General features: G+C 37.5%; 2 protein-coding genes across 2 annotated transcripts in view; one reads left to right on the top strand and one right to left on the bottom strand.

Moving 5' to 3' along the window:
• Positions 1-22,210, top strand: part of ckn (CRK like proto-oncogene, adaptor protein) — a 357,411-nt gene that overhangs the window by 31,222 nt on the left and 303,979 nt on the right. The window lies entirely within an intron of this gene.
• The window catches only part of LOC141450176 (ras-related protein Rab-13-like), a 175,027-nt gene that overhangs the window by 52,080 nt on the left and 100,737 nt on the right, over positions 1-22,210 (bottom strand). The window contains exon 5 of the mRNA XM_074120332.1: positions 2,716-2,793. Within this exon, the coding sequence (XP_073976433.1) occupies positions 2,716-2,793 (78 nt within the window). The remainder of the gene's footprint in view (positions 1-2,715; positions 2,794-22,210) is intronic.

Raw genomic sequence — 22,210 nt, 5'->3', positions numbered from 1 at the left:
AAGCTTTTATTACCTTGGCAACTTGATGGACATTAAGTTTAGCTTTTGATGTTTATAAATAAACCAACTTCAAAACCCTCTCCCGACAGTTCTAGTTAGTTGGTGTGTTTGGTAATTACTTTTTTGAATCGATCTACTTAAATATCTTAATTTAAAAACTCAAAAATGCAAGGAGACACATCCTGTTGGAAGTGTAACATTGGATAAGGAATAGTTCACGTCATTAATTATGCCCTGGTAATTTTCTAAATTATTTATAACCCACTGGATCCATCATAGAGCGTTGCATACTTTCTTGTAGGGATTCGCACTTTCTTTCATCTGCAGAGTATTGGCTCATCTCGTTAGTATTAAAAAATTGAAGTGTCTTTATCATGTGTATAATAAAATTCTTCTCTTTTTTTTAATGCTATTCCATCAGATGGCTTTGGCCAAAACATTGCTGCGGATTTAAAAAGCTATCACTTCAGACAATCAAACGGACATACGAGTATTTCTTTAAATATTTAAAGATAAATAAAAGAGTTTTGGCCAACTGTTGCTATAGTAGAATTCACAATGACCGTAGCAGTAGTGGTAGTAATATTATTACCTACATAGTTTCCGGAATGTCGTTTTCGCTTTTGTCTCATTTTCGATGTTTATGGTGTCAGTCATCTTATTCCTCTTTAATCACCAATCCTTCAGTACCGAATCGTGAACATTGTCCACGGTTTTCATCTGAGATTACAGAATCTGGACATCTTCAAGGGAAGAAAAACCACTTTAAATTCTGCCGCCTATATCTTCACAGTTGAAAATAAAGGAGGAGACCATTTATAAACAACCTTCGATCTACTTGGCGACCATGCCAAATGATATCGATAAATGATAACGATCCATGCAAAATCGATTGGCAATTGTATAAAATAAAACTAATTTTTCAAGACCACGTCAACCTCAGAATAAAGTTTTAACGTACACAAAGAAAAAAAAAACAAAGAGAGAACAAACGACCCTCCCATTAATAAATGAATTCATTTTATGAACTCAATTATTCAATTTTTGAAATGCCAAATTATTTAGATAATTCACTGTAACAAAGTTATAGCAGCTCTGGTTTAAAAAAAACGTATGCCTTAATGAAAAAGAGTCGAAATATTTCTGTTTCGTTTAAGTGATAATTATGCATAATAGTTTTAAATACTAGATGTGGAGAAGTGTTAAGTAACGAATCGTCCACTTAAGCAATCTCACTTACAAAAAAAGCTCTGCCCTCGACCAATTATAGCCTCAAGCAACAAGATGATTACGTCACTTTGAATAACTGTAAATTATGCGATGACAAAATGTTCAAAATATGAACAGCTGATTTACATGGAGATTTTTGTTAGTGTTTGTTTAGTAGGGAAAGCATTTTAAACGGTGGAATTTATGTACTTATTCAGGATATTGGAATTTTTACAGGAAATAAACTGTTATAAGTTTCGCTTAGTTCAAAAAAGTGTTTGCTTTTTTCATTTTTGCAAATCGTGGGCTTGGAAGTATGTATCCTCTAACAACATACTTTCCCACTTACAAAATCCAAGGATGTTTAAATTTGGTATTTGGTTTATACGAGTAAAAGTGTTGACCGAGAGGTTCTTGAAAAGCTTCGAAAATTGGTCATTCGTGTGATACCAAACATCAAGAACAAGTGGGTGTTGCATCACGATAATGCTCCTTGTCACACAGCAATTTCAATAAACGAGTTTTTGGCCAGTAAAAACATTCCTGTGGCTCCTCAGCCTCCTTATTCGCCTGACTTGAGTCCTTGTGACTTTTTTCTCTTCCCGAAGTTGAAAAATCACCACAAGTGAACTCATTTTGGGACAGTCGAAAACATTCAAACGGCTGAAACCGACCTGCTGATGGTTATTTCAGTATCGGAGTACGAGCACTGCTATGAGGAGTGGAAGAAACGTCTCCAGCGCTATGTGGCTTCAGAAGGGAGTTATTTTGAAGATGACAATATAGAAATGTAATTCTTTGTAAATAAAAAAAATTAAAAAAATCAGTCTTATTACTTAATTTACAGACCTCGTAGGTACCAAGATTTCAAAAGATTAATGTCAATTCGTCCAAACTTCTTACTAAAACGTTCTTTTTTTGGATAAATAGAAAAATCCGTGTAGACCTTCAACTTTTATTTTGGAACATTGTCTAGGGAAAATTCGATGGAATTTTGTCATTATTTTTGCCCAAAATGAGCAATGAATCATCCAGTCAAAATTAAAATTTTTATTGTTAGATATCAAGAAGAAAGAAATGCCAGCATCAGTGATCCAGAGGAAATTCAACCTAAACACACACAGACTCATGGTCCTAAAAGGAACCAAAGAAGAGAGGCGAATAATAAAGTTCGCCGCAAACGTTTCAACCTAATAAAGAAAAATACTGGCTTGCAGTCAAAATAAAGGATAAATACTGCGGACAAATATGGTTGGGCAGAATTTATTTTCACTTAGCGCACATTCAGCGGTTTGAATAGAGCCAAGGCTCTTACTCTTGCCGCCAGCAATAACCGCTCAGATCGTGCTCTTTGGCCAAGAGAAGCAAGTTATTTACTATCTACGCTAAATATATTATACAGAGTTAATGAGTTAACCTCATTTCTTCTTTTGTTTTTTCTAAATCGCCCTAATTTAAAGCTGAAAAGTTTTTGAAATATCTAAAAAAGTTTATGTTTTCTCTTACCTTTATAAGGAGAAATGTTTCGATGACATCATTTTGTCGATCTTCAGTTGCCACCGGAAGTAAATTTCTATAGGTCCCCTGAAAACGAGAAAGTTTTTTTTAGAACGTGGGAAAACAAGAGTTTCTTAAAAACCAAAAAAACACAGGAATCTTTGAAGTTGATAAATGAAGTCGCTTAAGTTTTCAACCGAAACCGTAAATAAATGGAATAGTAGCAAAGAACAGAGTTGTACGGGGAAGAGGATTTAGTGTCCGTCGTCAAGCAGGGAAGGTTGCGTTGGGTGGGACATGTGCAGAGGATGGAGAGTGAGAGAGCACCACGAAGAGCGCAGGAGGCAGTAGACCGAGAGGGAGACCTAGGCTGTGTTGGATGTGTGATGTGGAAGAGGATCTCCGGGAACTAAATGTAAGACAGTGGAGAAGGAAGGCTTTGGATAGAGGGGTTTGGGGTCAGGTACTGGCGGAGGCCAAGGTCCTATATGGGCTACAGTTGAGTTGCACATACAAAACTAATTATGGACAGATAAACGGTAATTGGTATAGAATGAACTTGTTAAGTTTTGGTTGTGTTGCGGCGAGGAAGAAACAGCAAAGGAACAATGGGAATGTGAACGCTATTAGGACTTAATCCTTGGGTTTCACATGGATACATCAAGAATGGAACATTTCTCTTACTGCTAGGAAGTGTGATTGCCTAAGATGTTTTTAAAATGTTGGCAGAAGTGGGCGGAAGTTATGAGGGAGATTCCCTTGGGTTGGCTGTGTGCACGGTTTGGTGTGTTTGTAGAATGTTTGTGGTAGTTTTAGTGTTGTTAGCCAGCCGCTCGTCAGGAACGTGGAGCAATGAAGAGGTCTGCAGTATTGTTTAGTCCCGATTTGCATGAGTGGTGGAATCGCCTGAAGTGTCACATGTAAATAGCACTGCAGAGATCCATTATTTGGGGAAAAAACCTTGATATTTGTTAAAGTATATTTAGAGGGTAGATGATTTAGTTTTGTTAGTATACTATTTGGCGGAGGTAGTCCACATGTGGTGCTGTGGAGAGACCCCGGCGGCTGGATACAGTGAGTTAGATTTAGTGTGATGCTGCCTGGAGTTTGGTGCTGCATGATCTAGCGGCAGCAGCAGGATGTAGTGGAGAAGAAATGCTGGCACATCTGTTCCAGAGCTCCGACACACCATTCAGCCCATCTGGTCCACCCTCCTCGGAATATTTAACAATTTACCACCACCTCCGCCGCCCCCGTTGCCTCCACCATCATCATCTCACACACACACACACACAAATCATCTTCTTTCTTCATATGTTCCCAACTACGCGCCTTCCATTCCGTTACTTCTACTGAGAATTCACTTTCCAGCACCCGGCACTCTATTTTCAGCTTCGGAAATTATTTGTGTATTTCAGTTTTTCTTTTTTTCTGCACCAGCGGGAGTGTGTCCTTCGCCTAGAGGGTTTCTCCAATGATTCTTTTTCAGAGGGAAAAATAAATTAAAAATGACTTTTGCCAAGTTGCAATAATTTTATTATCGTTACTGGAGAGCAGGATGTAGTACCCCATAAAAGAAAGGATTTGAAGGAATTACATTGAAAACACTCTAAGAATAGTTAATTGCAATGAGTTTAACTAAATATACAACCAAGGTTTAGAATGGAGATTATTTAGGGTTATAGGTTATGATTGCCGACTTCTAAAGATAAGTGGTTCACAAATCTTCGCTCAACTTTAAGGCAAACGATTTATAGCGGCCCGCTTCAAAGCGATTGTGGTAAAGATTGTTCAAGAACACAAGACTATTTGCTAGCTATTGTGTAGACAGTTATAGTCCAGTCTGGCGATCTCTCGGAGAGCTAGATGTGTTCAGAAAATTCAGAAAAATCTATTACCGGTCCACTTCCGGAAATGTTCACAATTGACGATCGAATTCCTTGCAATAAAGAAACCATAATTCTCTGACTTAGTGACCTAATCTTGTCTTTTATATTTTACTATTTGACCATACAACAGGAAATTCAGCAATTTAATAATTGTAGTTTTTGGCTATCGCTAAGTCACGCGTGAATTTCTTTCGCACTGATAAGTTATCTTTTCTAAAGGTTAGTGTACTTTGAAACTATTTCTGCTTAATTATTTGGCCTTTTCAAAGGTTAATGATTGGTTTGACTGCCGCTGAAAAAAGGTTAAGACTGCACTATATCCGCATTGTATAATACAATAAAATAGAAATTAAATTTAAAAATACATTGAAGTATTAAGAATTTGTTCCATTTTCTTTATATCATGAAGTTTTATTATAAATATGTTGGTGAATTATGCAATCCTTCGAATGCATTATTGAAAATAAATCAATAAAAGAAATGAATTATTGTTTTTTATCAAAGATACTTTGATCTTTACGCGAGCAGTGTTTGGTTCCTTTCAGAATAAATTGACATTTCATCACAAAAATTTTATGAATAATAATAATAATAATGAATAATTAATATTACAATTAAAGCTTACGGCGTTGAGTACATTTAGCAGACGAAGTTTAGAATAAGTGTTGCAGCCATTTGCCTGAAAAGTGCAAAAAAGCACACGCTGCAGTTAAACTACCTTAAACTTTGATTAGTGACGGAAGCTATTGCAGCTTTCATTGAAGATATGGAGATATTTAGGGGGTAAAGATAAGAGATATTCGCTTGAATGCGCCATTTTTCAAGTTTAGGAATCCCACAAAGCAAGTATTTCCCCAGTGAAAACATAAATTTCAAATAATTGTTGACGATTCTCAATATGTACTTCCTTTTAACGTGGAATGGTGAGCAATGGTATAAATGCTAGAATTCCCCACCATAAACGACAATATCCCTGAAATGGTTGGCTGCCCAATTTCTCTTCCAAACGAGAGCACAGATAACGTTAATAGCTTAGATAACATCTCACCAAGGTACCTTTATTTCACAATGACTTTATCCTTCTAACAATGGCGTTTAATAGAACATATGTTAGGAATGTTTGGAAACTGTTCAACCACAGACCCGTCCTTTCTTTCACATTGTTCACATATTTTCTTAATTACTTTGGGATACTTTGTACTGACTAAAACCCCCTCAAGTTTTATCTCGTTAACAGTCTTAAAAGTAAGATTAAGATTCTTAATACTCTTTATGAGCTATTTAGCGAGTAGCCCGTTATTTTTTATGAGTCAGTTTCCGTTGTTGCTAGTTTTATGTGTGACCATTTAATTGCGGATGGCCGCACATAAAGTTGGTGCGGTGGGTGTTCGCGATTTTAATTTTAATTACAGGGGGGAAGGAAAAATGTGGAGACCCAAAAGTTCGAATGCCCTAAAGGATTTTCCACTTTTACAGCGTATTTCCCAAAATCCATTCTAGCAGATATCCATAAACTTGGTAATCTAACTACCCACAAAAAAAAAGCTATCATTTCACTGATATTTCCATAGTAAGAAGTGGACAACGGGATGCTACCAAACTTTATTGAAGACATAAAATTTGTTACCCTCAGAATCTATGGAATAAGAAGAATGTGAAGATGGAATAGAGAGAAGCGAAGTTGAGGCCAGAACCATTGGAAGCGGTCAGCAAAGAATGAATACTGTTAAGTTTAAGCTAGAGGTACTTTATGCTAAAGAATCAAGGTCACGTGAATAGTGGCACTGCTGAGTACCACTATGTTCGCAAAAGTAGAAGCTGTTGCCCGCGGGGGAAATACCTAAGGCTCAAAGGAATGCTGTAAGGAACTCTATAATTATACGCAGAGCCTTATAATTTGGATGTATTAAAATCAGAAATTAATAGATCATACAGAAATAAATAATTAATTGTGTTTCTCATTTCTAACGAATAATTAAAGTATTTTAACGGCTTTTTTTATAATTAAACTTGTTTCCAATCAAGTTAAATGAAACCAAATCTCAAAATATTACTTTTACTTTTACTCTCCGCCGCATCACTCTTCCTCCGCTCTTCTATGACTTAATTCCAATTCCTCCTGCCAATGTTGTTCGTTATCTTGGGCTTTATTTAGACAAAAGACTGGACTTGGAACCCGCGCACACGACTTAAAACGAACTGAAGGTAACAGGCGCTATAGACTCCTTAAAAGACTACTAGACCAACGGTCTAAACTTTCACTTAATAACAAACGACTGATTTATACTTCTATACTAAAACCCGCCTGGATGTACTGGTATTGAACTGTGGGGTTCAACGAAACGCTCTAATCTTCCAACGAATTCAATCGCTTCAGTCTAAAATTCACTCCGCTCCATCGTTAATGCTCCATTTTACGTTTCAAATCTAACTATCTATACAGACCTGGAAATTACTCGCTATAAAAGTTTTCATCAGAATTTGCACTCTCATTCCAATCCTCTTGTCCGCTGCCATTTATCATCTCATTACCTTCCAGATCATCCTCTCAGACGATTAAAATCAGCCAGTGGCCTCGCGATTTTCTCTCTTCTAAGGAGAGTAGCCTAATCCTGGAGACGATTTAGGGAGTGTTACCTCTGGGGTAACTTCTCCCCTCAATTAGTGGAGTTGGTAGTGGTGTCAGTTATTGTCATTGTATGGCGTATCTAGCGCTGGTGTAACTTAACAAATAAATTTAAAAAAAATCTTGTTTCTAAAGAGATTCATTCGCCCGGAAGTGGGACTCAGAGAAAGTATTTCTTTTTAACTTCCGTAAATCGTCGTATCAAGAAAGAGACCAAACGTCTTTTGTATGGAACACTTTCTACGGATGTTGATTCAGTGCTTATGTGAAGGCACACGCTAACTTCTTCAAAAAAGTCATTTCAATTTAGGGAATCTAAAGTTTGTCGTCAAACCATCTACCTTATAACTTTACGAATAGTAGTTCGAAGTTGTAAGAGAACTTTAGGTATTGCAGGGTGAGTGAACACATATTTTTCGAGGGCAACTCAATTTCAAAAATTTTCTATAGTTACTTCGGTTACATCGAACAAGAAGCCTTAACTAAGTTGACGTTGATTAAATATTTGTATTTAATTATAGTATCTTGAAAATTCAAAAATGGACCTCAGTTAATTTATTATAATAAAGGTAGGGGCCGTCTTCTTTATATTTACAAAATTTTGTTTAAAATTACTTTATTAGTTATTCAAACGGCATTACATTTTAGTTATAAAATATTAACTTTATTTATTATTGTCTTTAGGTCGGTTAATTTTCCTCATTTTACCACAGTTGCCCACCACAAGCTAGAGGTTTATATGGCCGAAAGTTTAAGCATTCAGTTTATCTACTAAAAGCAACATTAATCTTAAACTAAATGTTTGCACAGTTATTTACTCTTTTAGCGCCTTACTAAAATAAATAAAGTTAAAAATAAAGGCTTCTGTTTTATGGTATTATTTGTGATGTACGAAGCGAGCATTATGATCTCATTTCGGGGTACCTAATTCGTTTGTTCTCAATTATTTAGGGTTCCATTTTTGTATCTTGAAATTTTTAATTATACAATTAATATTTTATACATTGAAAGTTATATTCAGCTGGGTGTGTAGAACCGTATAGTACTCATGTAAAACATACTCAGGTGACGGTTATTTGCATTGTGCCAACGCACAAGCGCGCAATCACGGAAGGAGAGAATGGTGAACGAGGTACGGACTTTTATTTTGTCCTGGGGCCACATCCTTTGGGAATAACCCAAAACTTTGCACACATTTTAGAAATTTTGTAATAGCTCTACAAGCTAAGTAAGTTTGCGTTCTTATACAATAAGAACGATGTAAAGCTAAAAATACAAAGTACAAATAAATTATTGCCGATCGCATAAAATAATAAATAAAAATTGACATAATTTTTGGAAGCCAAATCTCTGAATTACTGCATTAAATATAATTCATTTTTAAATGAAACTCTTCTAACCTAACCTTACCTATTATCACTTTACGGATGACCTACTTTTTTTAGACAGAGTTACAAGGTACCGAGAATTCAACCTGAAATGAATTTGTGTAGGTAACAGTTTCTAAGATCTAATTGGGCCTTAATAATGAATATATTTAGCAAATATTGGGAGTGTTGACTCCTGAAGAGAATGAACACGAAGTTACTACCTTCTGTACTTCACGTTTAGCCAAACAAGATGGGTGAATTGATGGGGCAATAATGTCTATCCCTTCTTAATTTCAAAATAAACCGAACACCGGAATTCAGTCGAGTCACTAAACGAGTACTCGAACGTCCGTCCAGTAATCAGGGTAAGAAAAACCAAATTTGGGGGGCCAGCTGTCGGATTCTGAAATGGACAGAATGTTTTTTGTATTTCGTAAGTTTCAACAACTAGATGAACTTTAAACATGTATTTCCGGAAGAAAGCAAAATTTGGCATAACTTCCACGTATTAAGAATTAAGTATTTAACCTTTAATAAAAATAGAAAATAGTTCACCGATCATGTTAGCACTGTTTGTTAATAAAATAAAAACTATATTGCAGGAATTAAAAACACAGCTAAATCTTCGTGATTACGTAAAAATAGTGTTGTAAAGGACTAGAGAGGGCGTTGGAGGCGAATGGCGGGAGAAGGGGAAGTGGACGATTAGGAAATCTGTAGTTGGCGCTGCTTTAATCAGAACTGGGAAGGCAAGAGAGGAGTGGAGTCGTGATTTATGTTTAGATCTTTGGTAAAAGCACTTCTGCTAATGAGAGTTGGTTGGTTTGCTACACGCGTTTCCATAATTCACCCGTATTTAACGAAAGGTTCCTCATAATTAGCTTAAAACACACCTGGAAATTAATACCAATCCTGCTTGATTCTGTTTTGTAATATTTCTAAATGATTTTTCACATTCCTAGGCGCCTAGGAAGCGGTTAAGAGACTAGACCCGCAATGCTAAGGTGTATTGTTGGTTTAGTGGGTTCGATTCCAGGTTTAGACTTTGGATTTTATTTAATGGTTAATATGAGAAATTTATAGTAAAGTCGCTTCCTTCCACGTCACCTAGTTCGGTAGTTGCAAGTAAAATTCGCAGTTACTTTGCCATCTTTCTTCATATTAGTGGATTTAGTTTATATTAGCATAAATTAAAAGTAAGCGAAAGATTTATCGCGCTGGACTCTAGCTCGGAGATCCCGCGGGATTGAATCGTGCATACCCTTAGATTTTTTTTTACTTCCTAGGAGCCTCTTATTAATTAAATTAAAAGAAGAATGATGGCTATTTAGGCCTAGTAAAATACTTAAAAAGCAAGCTTATCTCTCGCAGCACGAAAATTCAAATGTACAAGACGTTGATCCGGCCAGTGCTTATATACGGCGCCGAAGCATGGACCATGTCAAAAGTAGATGAGCGGTCCATGGCGGTATTCGAGCGGAAGGTTCTCCGTAGAATTTATGGCCCTGTACGTGATGGACAGAACTGGAGAATCAGGAAAAACCGGGAGGTATTTGCTTTGTTCAAGGAACCAGATATCGCCAAAATTATAAAATTTGGGAAGACTGCGATGGGCAGGGCACGTGGCAAGGATGGGGGATGAAGAAATGCCCCCCCCCCAAAGGATGGTAGCGAACAAGGTCCCAGGAGGCTAGGTAGACCAAGAACGCGATGGCAGGACTGTGTGGCAAGAGATGCTTTGGCAATGCTAGGATTCCGTAACTGGAGGGCGGCTGCGCAGGAAAGAGACGCCTGGCGGGCACGTCCTGAGGAGGCCAATGCTCTACATGAGTTGTAGCGCCATTTAAGAAGAAGGAGCCTCTTATAGCTCATGTTTTTGAGAGAGATTTTGTCTGTAATGAGAAACCAGTGTCTGGTGGCCAGCAGTGCTCTGAAACGCGCCTTAATTTTTCGATATAAACATGAGTTCGATGTAGATGCGCTAAAGAGAGTAAAAGTTAATATTAACATTTATGGTCTGTGGCGCTCAGTTTGTTGCAATTCCTAAGCGGACGTCAAACCAATGAAACGAAAGCCTCTACAGAAAGAACGGTTTGAAATCTCGCTAAAAGTTTAGTTAACTCAGGTTTAGTCAGATCAGATAATCTCCGTTGTATCTTTTTAAGAATGAACAAGAATTGTAATTGATTTTACAAGACTAGTTTGTAAGAAGTCCTCAAAAGTTTTTGTGTTCTGATGAAACCGCTATAGTATCAAGAGCACGGAATATTTGAAGAAGATGTTGACGGATGAATTCAATTGATATTGTTCTACATTGCGGATTCAGTGATGTGTTCATTGTATTAGGCTCGCAGTTACTGTGTTTTTTTCGGGGGAAGGGGGGAATCATTACAAAACGCGTATTGAGAGCAGTTCAAAATGCGAGGTTGAAAATGCAGTAATGTTTTGAGACGTTCGCTCATGATTTAGTTGTTTAGCAGTTATAATTAGTTAATTGCCCTGATAACTTCTCCTAAAGTAGATCTTTTTTGCTACCATTAGGGAGAAGTGTTCTTAAGGGAACTTGGCGTCTTCGTGGGTATTCCTAGACTAACACCCAACACTCCTCAAAATGTACTCAGTGCTGTCGGGATATCTGGTGTTTGCTACTATTGGGGTGTTTAGTGAACTCACAGACAAAGTTCAGCTCATCACCCACTACATTCACCACAATAGAGCTTTTAGGTCGCCTAATAATCACTTCCTTTGCAATGTAGAAAGCTTCTTCCTATTTTGATGTAGATTTTTGAGGTTAGTTCGCTTGTAGTTCTTCTTGAAGGTTGTTTAGATGACCATTCTCTGTAAGACTTTTGTAGACTACTTGAAAACAGTTCGTTAAAACACTTGTCTAACCAGTGGAGCAGTTTTATTCCACTTTTTGTTTACTGGGAAGAAGCTGGTCTTACGTGGGAAAGATGATCGTTACTATTGACCTTGAAGCTTCTTCTCTATGCATCTATTTCATATAAACTACTGCAACAACTATCTACCATTAGCCAAGTGTTGCCTGTAAAACTCTTGCTAGAGTTTGAAGTCAATGAACCTTCCGCCTGTCTTGCTTGTTTTCCACTCGACACCACCAGCATTGTCGCGAAGTTCACTCGACTTGTTTTCAGTGCAGTTTGTAGTATATCTTCTAAGTATTAGTATGTCAGCTTCGTCTTGCTTTGGAGCCTTCTATCTTCTGGAAGTGACTGGCATCCTAGACTAATGGCCTCTTAGGTCATATTCTTGCTTTAACTGTGATCTTTTGAAAACGTAGATTCCAAATTTCTGCTAGCTTGGAATTCACTTTCAAAATATATATTATTTATAATAATTTCTTGTGCCTAGTTCATTAATAGTTTAGTGTGGTAAAACAAATTGATATAGAAAGATAGGAGGGGAAAAAACTTTATTCAATGTGAGCAGAAGTTGAATAGGACACTAACAGTTCGTTACATTCTTAATGGACACTCTAATGAAGACAACATGTAATGAATAATTGAAGATGGAGAGAGAGAACTGTGCTCAATAATTCAAACCAAGTAGAAGCTGGAAAGCTCTCTCCAGTGGTGCCTTGTTCTACAAGTGTTGGGAATTACAGTTTGTCGCTGAACTCAAACGGCAAAAGACGTCATTAGTTTTCTTAAAATTATTTATTCTTCTTCTACAGTATTACTGTCTAAACTCACCAGCTTCTATGTTTGGTTTTTCATTCACGATTTCATCAGATAACAATTTCATTTAATACCTTGGCGAGCTTAAGCCTTAAAAAGACTGAAACCAAGACTCTATCTAGATCTATGGAAAAACTGAACTCCATTTCAAATATGTATCGCTATGTCTAAAGCTCTTACTGAGCTGGCCCATATTTAAATTTTATTCATACAGAATCTAGTAAAAAAACTACTTGTTGCTTTAGCAATCCGTTCCTTGCATTTGATACACTTCCCGTAGCGAAAAAGCCATTGATTTTAGGGGAGTTTTGAGATTGGTTTAACTCAAGAGGAGAGAGAGCTGATCTTCAGATAGTGTTGGTCTCCATGGAACCCATTATGATCATGTGATGAAGCGATAGAGTAAAACCACTTTGCTTTCTCATTTCCGTGTTGCCAGAACGGAAGATTATCATCCAGAAAAGCTGGAACCTCTCAGAGAAGATTCCCCATGGTCAGTTTCATTATACTTTCTCACACTCAGGATCAAGTCAAATTTTCCATTTCAAATTAAGACACTAGACTTAAAAGAACAGAACTGAACAGACGCTATCGACTACTTAAAAGACTCTTAGACGACAGATCAAAACTCTGTCTGGACAACAAAAAACTAATTTATACTTCTATTTTGAAACCCATCTGGGCGTATGCAATAGAGCTGTGGGGTTCAACCAAACGCTCCAATCTCCAAAGGATTCAATCTCTACAATCTAAACTACTTCGAACTACTGTGCACGCTCCTTTTTATGTCTCCAACCTGGACTATACACACTGACCTTAACATTCCTTTTGTCACACAAGTCGCTGAAAACAAGATACAGAAAACTCCACTTCAACCTGCAATCTCATATAAATCCTCTAGCTAAAAATCTTTCTTCTAGAACTCTTCCTGACAACCCCTAAAAGACAGTGGCCTCGTGATCTCCTCTCCAGTGAAGAGAGTGGCTAACCATCTAATATTTGGGAGTTACCATTGTGTAACTTCTCCACTCGTATACTTCTGTTAATCAATGTTACTCTGTTATCACTGTTACTTATAGCGCTAACACTTACTTATAGCGCTAACGCGCTGATTGTAGCGTAAATAAATGCAAAAAAAAAAGTTAAGATAGGAAATATCTTTTCTGAGTTCGAAAAGAAGTAGAATTTTTAGAAAACTTTCTGTGGGTTTGAAGTCTTTGAAAACTTCCAAATCTCCTAAACCTGCCGGAAGTAGAAGCTTTCCCTTTAGATTAGGCTCTACAAGAGGAGCTCATTGTAACTTTGCGATCCTAAATCCATAAACCGGATGTACCACTTTACTTATGGATTTTCTGCCAAATGGCTCCAACCATTTTTTTCTTTTAACATTGAATCCATTGCCAGCTGTGGCTAGTGACACGGAAAGTATAGATAAATTTCGCTCTTGAAATCTGTGTTATTTTCAAAGGTAAAAGTGTACAGTTTAGTGTGTGGAGATTCTCCTCTCATATAGCTTAACTTTCAGTGCATGTTAAAACTCTAAGTTGTGATGTAGGAACCAAAATATTTTATTTAGTCCTACAAATATAAACTGAACTTTTAAGGTTAGTTAGTAAGTTATTTGAACATTTTGTTTTATATATATATATATATATATATTTCATTAAATTTAATTTAATAAAGTGTCCATATGGAGTGTAACCACGCAACAACCAGCTGTGATCAAGAAGGCAAGAGCATCACTAATACGGTTATAAATAAATGTTCTAAGAGAACAAATACATCTTCCAATACTCAACAAAAAAATAAAAAAAATAAAGGAAAATCCCGAAAGACCTCCGCTACTGAGGACGACGAGATCTTCGAAGATAATACAAGTATCCACCAATCATTAGAATCTCTCCGAGAAAATCCTCCGTCAGCAAATGAGATTGATCATTCCCCCGTAAAAATTAGCAATTGTGAATCTAAATTTTATACTCCTAATCCATTTGCACCCCTGAGCGTGGAAGATGAACCAACACATGAAGAAAATCAACCTCAAAAAAATACCAAACCACCTCCAATATTCATCAAAAATGTGTCAAATTATGTAGAATTTTGCAAAGTACTAACTCAGATTATTGGTCCAGACTCGTTCGAATGTAAATCCAGTGTAGACAGTCTACGGCTGTCCACAAAGACAGTCGAAGCATATAGATTGACAATACACTATCTTCAAGCCAATAAAGCAGAATACCACACCTACCAAATTAAAACAGAAAAAGCATTCCGCATTGTTATTCGGCACCTTCACCATTCCACCCCAACTGAAATAATTAAAGAGGACCTGGAACGCCATAATTTCAAAGTTAGAAACGTAACCAATGTCAGACATTCAAAATCAAAATTACCGCTTCCATTATTTTTCGTTGATCTTGAGCCCCAAATAAATAATACAGATATTTTCAAATTACAAACGATTGTACACACAAGAATTAACATAGAGGAACCACACAAGACAATAGAAATCCTACAATGTAAAAGATGCCAACAATATGGCCATACGAGGTCATATTGCAACCATAATCCGAGGTGCGTAAGATGTGCAGGTATGCATCCATCTTCAGAATGCAAGAAATCAATAGAAACTCCTCCAACATGTGCACTTTGTCTTGAAGCCCACTCAGCAAATTACAAAGGTTGCACTGTTCACAAAGAACTTCAGCGCCTCAGGAGAAGAAACATCTACGCCAAAAATGGAATCTGGCCAGATCAACATCAGAATGGCTCATCACAGCAAACTGCTCTTCCTCCAAGAAGCTCCGAATTTCCTGTGCTTCCTGCTAAAGAATCTACTCGTGAACATCCTCTACCAACCACCACCAGTAACAGACCTACATATGCAGAAGTTGCGGGGCCTTCAGCGATTCGTCCAGCTTTTACTCAACCATCCCCTATCTCTCACGACCTCACCTCTCTCCTTAACACATTCTTCTCCGAATTCAAGTCTCTCATCACTCCACTCATCACATTACTCACTTCTCTGGTAACAGAAATCATTCCCAAACTCTCACGTTGAACTCTAATCTTCAGCAATCACTCGCAATTCTCCTTTGGAATGCAAATGGTTTGAACTCTCACAGAGACGAACTAGAGATATTTCTAAATGACAAACGAATTGACGTTGCACTTATTACCGAGACTCACTTTACTGGACGATCCAACTTTTACATAACCGGATACAAAACGTACAGGACTGATCACCCAGACGACACATCTCATGGTGGCGCAGCTATTTTAGTCAGAAGCACTCTAAATCATCATCAAATTCCTTCCTACCAGAGAGAATTCCTTCAATCCACAGCCATTTCTCTAGACTGCCAACCTCTAGGGTTCAATCTAGCAGCAGTTTACTGCCCTCCTAATAAACCTATCTCAGCAACGGACTTTCAATCTTTCTTCCATTCCCTAGGGCCTAAATTTCTTGCTGGAAGAGATTACAACGCCAAGCATCCTCAGTGGGGATGTCGTACATCCAATCCACGGGGACGCACACTGCTGGATGTTCTTTCTCGTAAACAGTACGATGTTCTATCACCAGACCGACCGACATACTGGCCTACAGCACAGTCAAAACTACCTGACATTCTGGACATCTTCATCTCTTTTAATACGACGTCCATTTACAAAGACATTTATACACTTACTGACTTATCTTCTGACCACAGCCCTGTACTCCTTACACTCAGTGTAGTAGCCAAACCCACTCCTTCACCTCCTACACTAATCACTGGGCCTGTAGACTGGACTCTCTTCCAAACTATCTTAGCAAACAAACTAAATCTGTTAACATCATTAAAAACCCCTGATGAAATAGATAACGCAGTACAGACACTTACTATTTCTATTCAAACTTCCATTTCCGAATCCACCAGATGCACTTCACTAAAGAATAATTTTCGACAACACAATGTACCTATTGCCATAAGAATGCTAATAAGAGAGAAACGAAGAGCCCGTGCTTTGTGGCAACACACTCGCTATCCGAGTGACAAGCTGACCTTCAACCGACTGACGAGACAGCTGAAACGAGAGCTTCAAAAACACAGATCCCTAAAGTATGACGAGTACGTGACCTCTCTGGTATCTGACCGCAAATCTCTTTGGACAGCCACCAAACGTCTTCTCAGATATAAATTTGTCTCCTCTCCTCTTAGACGTGACGATGGATCTTGGACAGTTACCGACAATGAAACAGCGACAGAATTTAAGAACCACTTAACTAACGTATTCACTCCTCACCCAGATATTCAAGACGAGTCACACTGCACTGACGTCATAGCAGACCTAGACATCCCTCTCCCACTCTCGTTACCACCAAAACCATTCACTCCGTCTGACGTTAAACACGTAATAAAATCCCTACCGTACAAAAAATCTCCAGGATACGACTTGATAACAGCACAAATTCTTCGCAATCTTCCGAAAAAAGCAGTCGTTTTCTTAACATACATTTATAACTCAGTTCTCAGGACAACATACTTTCCCTTAACTTGGAAATTCTCTGTAATAAAAATGATACCGAAACCTAATAAATCCTTACACCTTCCAACCTCTTACCGACCTATTAGTTTGCTACCTATTATGGGAAAAATATTGGAAAAACTTTTACTTAAACGCATCTACCCTATTCTGGAATCTGTGACTATAATTCCAACACATCAGTTTGGCTTCCGACAACAGCACAGCACTATTCACCAGTGTCACAGAGTAGTAGACGCCATATCTTCCTCTCTGGAGCGGAAACAATATTGCTGTGGGGCCTTTCTCGACGTGGCTCAGGCCTTTGATCGAGTCTGGCACCCAGGACTATTGTGGAAGTTAAAGAGTGCTCTTCCATCAACTTATTACTTAATTCTACTATCATTTCTTACCGACCGCTTCTTTAAGATAAGTTGTGGATCTGCCTCTTCCGACTACTCTCTGGCACGGGCTGGTGTACCTCAAGGTAGTATTCTCGGACCGCTCCTCTATACTGTGTACACATCCGACCTACCAACTGACTCAAACACACTGCTCTGCACTTACGCTGACGATACTGCTATTCTCTCTTCTAACTCAGACGCCACTACCGCTTCCTCTCATCTACAATCTCATATACACAAACTAGAACCCTGGGCCAAAAAGTGGAGAGTCAAATTCAATCCTCAAAAGTGCGAACAGATAACTTTTACTTTGCGTCGTAATTCTTGTCCCTCTATAAGTCTTAACTCAATTCCTCTTCCTTCTGCTAATTTAGTTCGCTACCTTGGGATGTACATCGACAAAAGACTAACGTGGAATCCGCACACTAAACTGAAAAGACTTGAACTCAACCGACGAAACAAATTACTACTGCGACTAATTGGCAGACAATCCAAACTACCACTGGAACATAAACGACTAATATACAACAGCGTACTTAAACCGATCTGGACTTATGGACTTGAACTGTGGGGTTCAGCCAAACATTCCAATTCACAAAGAATACAGTCCTTCCAATCAAAAATACTCCGTCAGATTACGAATTCTCCATTTTATGTCTCTAACTCCACCCTCCATAACGATCTCAAAATCTCATACGTAACTGACGAATCTAAATCTAAATATAGAAAATTCTTTGACTCTCTTCCATTCTGTACCAATCCTCTTATTCAAAATCTTGCCTCCACAACGATTCCAGATTGTCCTCCACGTCGATTGAAACGCTGTTGGCCTCGTGACCAGCTCCAGTAATGTAAGGAACTCCAGCGAGAGTGTTGCCGGAGGGCAGCTTCTCTCCTCAAGCTGATCCAGCCATAATGTCTTCTTTCATCTTATTCACTGATTGCATTTTATTCTTTTGTAGATTGTGAATAACAAATAAATTACAAAAAAAAAAACAAAAAAAAAACATTGAATCCACTTTGCACTAGTTTTGTCCTATAACTTTTATGAGGAACATTTTTTTGAATGACAGTTCGATTAAGGGAACTTTGGGAGAAGAAGTATTCTACCAGCTGAAGTACATTTTTGTGTGTGTTTCTATTATAAAGAGGTTTAAAAATGAAATCCTATTTTAACATGTTTTATTCCATATTTTTCAATTTGCTGAATTTTTTCCCAAAATTCCTTCTACAGTTTTTTTAGGGTGCTTAGATAGATCAAAAGTTTTTATTTGGATAAATCGTTGAGGACATTTTGAGGATTTAATTATAATGTTGATATAAGTTAACAACTCGAGAGCTGTGTTAAGAAACAGTCAGCTGAATCATCACATCAGATTTTTGTTCTATTTCGAAATACAAATTTCTTATAAATATACTATACGTGATAATCCGCTATACGTGATAATTCACTAGACGTGTGAAATCTGGCAACTTGTCATTGAATCGAAGTCCCAGTTTTGAAGTTAATCTGTTATTTGACCAGACAGAATTGAATTTCATTTAATAACATGATGTTTTTTTTAAACTAAGTTGGTGTATATTTATAACAAGTAGGCCGGAAGTCTATATTAACGGAAATGATCTTGATAAAATAAACGTTTGGTCCGGCTTGGCACCAGCTTGGTACTTTTACACTATAATTATGTTCGTATCTAATGTAGGTTTTAGATACTCTTTTTTTTTTTTTAGGTCTGAGAGAAGATTCGACGGTGAAGGGGTTTGAGGAGAAGATAATCATTATTTTATAGGTTGTATCAGTGATTAGACGAATGAAACTGGACAGCATCCGTCCCCCCTACACACTAAAGTTGCTACGAAAGGAGTAGAGTAACTCGGATTTCCAAAATATTTGCAGCTCTTATTTGGACAGTTTGTAGAACCGTAAGCCACATTGCACAGCTGCGAGGAGCCCCATAAACTATCTCTATCTCCCTCTACGAACTGCCATTAAACGAATTCGCCTAAAATAATTATTCAAATTAAAGTTATAGATCCAAGAGTTTGAAATGTAGGTTCGAAACTAGTAAAAATAATCTCAGTTTATAGATAATCGAATTAGGGGACTCAAAATGAATACTCCGGTGAAGAACTTGAATTTCGAAAATTCGAATCGATTAAAATGTAGATTGTTATCGATTATTTACGAACTCTTTTCTTTTTTTCACTATCGTTATACATAACTTTTTTAATTGAAGGTTTTTTTTTTAAAAAAAAAGGAGATATCAGTAGGTGTGCTTCCAAATATCGGCACTCCAGGTGTATGTTTTCAGTTTTACAGCCAGTGCAGTTTGTTTTATGATGGTAATAAACCAAAATGGAATGTAGACTGCAGTTGGCATCTCGTACAAAACGAGCACAATTATACTAAAGGTTTCATAATCGATATATTTGACTTATATATTATTAGTTGGGCCAATCTTTTAGTATTGGTGTCTTTATTACTAAATTCTGAACCAGAGAGGGCTGCACTGGACATTATTAGGGTAGCAGCAGTAAACCTGGTATCCACCTCCAGTTGGGCCGAACAAAACGATTACTCCAAGTAAAATGTTTCTGCTCCAGGTATTGGGAGAGAGAACTAATGCTCCAAAAGAGATAAATCATCCTAAAACTATGGTCTCTCCTCTCTCTCTTTAAATTGAGCAAATAAGTTTTGGGAAAAATTTTCTTTATTTTCATCGATGTGAGTTCCGACTTGCCCTTTCTTAAAATGGTTCCCCTCTCCCATCTTACTGCCGGTTTGGTGGGTTGTTCAACAGCTTTCATTATATCCTTTTCTAAAATCAGGATATGTTACCTCTGAGTTCTTCTCGTACCCGATGGTATCTTTACCATTTGAGAAGTTTACGATAAGATCGTCTTTATACCTCAGCCGACTGCATTATTACCTTCTCACACATTACAATGAGAACGGACCCTTCGCTTCTGCTATCAGACGATTATTTTTGCCATTCTATTTTTCATTTCATTTTATTTTATGATCTCTATCATCGTCCAAGATCTTCGCCAACTATTTCTGTGATGCTGTGTAACCTTGTGAAAATGTTTTTTTAGTAACAATGAAGAATAGAATGCTGGTAGCATGTTGATTGATTCTATTTGCATGATTGTAATTGTTATTTAAAAAAAAAAAAAATTAAGGCGCGTCAACACCTGAGGTCATTGATACCCGAAGCTTTTTTCAGAGCACTTTTCAGAACAAAGTTCTCTTGTTACAGGCAACACTGACCCTTTCCGGTCAGAGAGCTGAAAGATGCTTCTAGTAAAAGAAATTCTAAGAGCTAGCAGCTGGTGGGTTCAATCCTGGGATCTCCACATGGGAATCCAGTACGCTAATCACTGAGCCGATAGTATTTACTATTTTTAGCTAGCCGAAAGACGGTTGAATAATCTCTTTAGGAAGTTTTGTGACGGCTGTTGGTTGTGAGCCTCTTGAATTATCGTACTTATTTAATTACAGTAATTTATTGATAGAGTTTACCCTAGCCCTGTCCTTTAGTCCCGGGGTCAGCTGGTTTCTCGCTTGTTTCCATGTGTTTGCTTGTTTACATAGTGCCGACCTTAAATCTTGGTAGCTGGATAGTTTATATCTATAGTTTAAATAAAGCAATCCGGAGATTTTGTTGGTGGATAATTTTACCTTTGTGAGGGAAACAAGTACGGCCGTGTTTTCTCGCTGCCACTAAGGGTGAGAACCTGGCACTTGCTATCTCTACTATAGGCGAAATACCTACGAAAGGCCAGTGTTGTCAAGCCAAAACAGCTGATTCAACATTGCTCATTCAGTAGCCACGTATTCCAACGGGTAATTGCGCTCGATTTTTTTTCAAGCCAAGACTTCACACTTTTCCTATTCAATAAGTTCTATAGTTTGATGGACAGTGTAATAATGATTAAAATATCGTTTAATGTCATTTATTTTTATTTTGAACTGTCTGTTTGAAGTCCTACTTATCACCTAATCACCAATCATATAAATCTGTGGCTTGGTGCAAGAAATGCCAATGTCATTACGAGTGTACTCCCTCTTTGGTTTACCAGAAGAGGGGAAATATTAATGCTAAATTTTGACATTGGCCAGTTTTAGTAACTCAGTTACTACTTTGAAATTGACTTTTGCACTCCTTGCAAGAAAAATTCTGATGGTTAACATATCAAAACAGATTTTTTACTCATTTTTACCAAAATCTGACATTGGCACTTCTTGCACCAAGCCACAGAAATAATCTCGCCCTTTTCATAAAGTAACTGATCACCTATACTCGTATTTCCAGCTAGCATTTAATGTCTAACTACCAAATTTGGTGTTGTGGATGTGGATTTAAGCATATGTTTCCCTATTAACATTTTTTCTATTAAATAAAATGTAGTTACACGCGCGATTCGAACTGGGGATCTCCCATTTACAAGCCCACTTTTTCTAAAACCACTACATCAAGTTCAAAACACCTTCCCGCCTCCTCAGTCTCATCACAATAGCATATAGTTCAACACTTAAACCACCGTTCCTGCGAACAAATAGAAGCAAGTAGTATCAATCTAGACTAGCGCAGTTCAACAGCTATGTTACATTCTCAAACTTCTTTATCCGACTAATCTCGCTTCCGCTAGCGAATAGGGGGAACCTCCGAACAGTATCGTCCTCTGCGTGGTCTACGACAGTACAGTAATATTCCTACGAAGCGCTACAGTGAGGGAGCCTGGTATCGTACTTAAATCCAATGCGTGGACCAGGAATCGAATCCAAAACCACTTCATCGTATTTTTTTCTTCAACATTAAACTTGTTACCTGCATTGTACAGAAAATTTGTAAATATGGTGAAATAGAATTTGTAAAACAATTTCAAGCGTACTATACTGTTGCAGTTTTTCAATGAAAAATAAGAAAAGCGCATATTTTTTTTCAATCGCAACTTAACGTCCAAATTAGGTGTCGTGGACCAGTTTGGTAGACCGAGATAAAAACAGAAA

This window comes from Rhodnius prolixus, unplaced genomic scaffold (genome assembly GCF_049639745.1).
Source record: "Rhodnius prolixus isolate KJV_2025 unplaced genomic scaffold, Rpr scaffold_2, whole genome shotgun sequence".
NCBI lineage: Eukaryota > Metazoa > Arthropoda > Insecta > Hemiptera > Reduviidae > Rhodnius > Rhodnius prolixus.
Note: the sequence above shows the minus strand (reverse complement) of the source record. Positions and strands in the feature narration are given on the sequence as shown.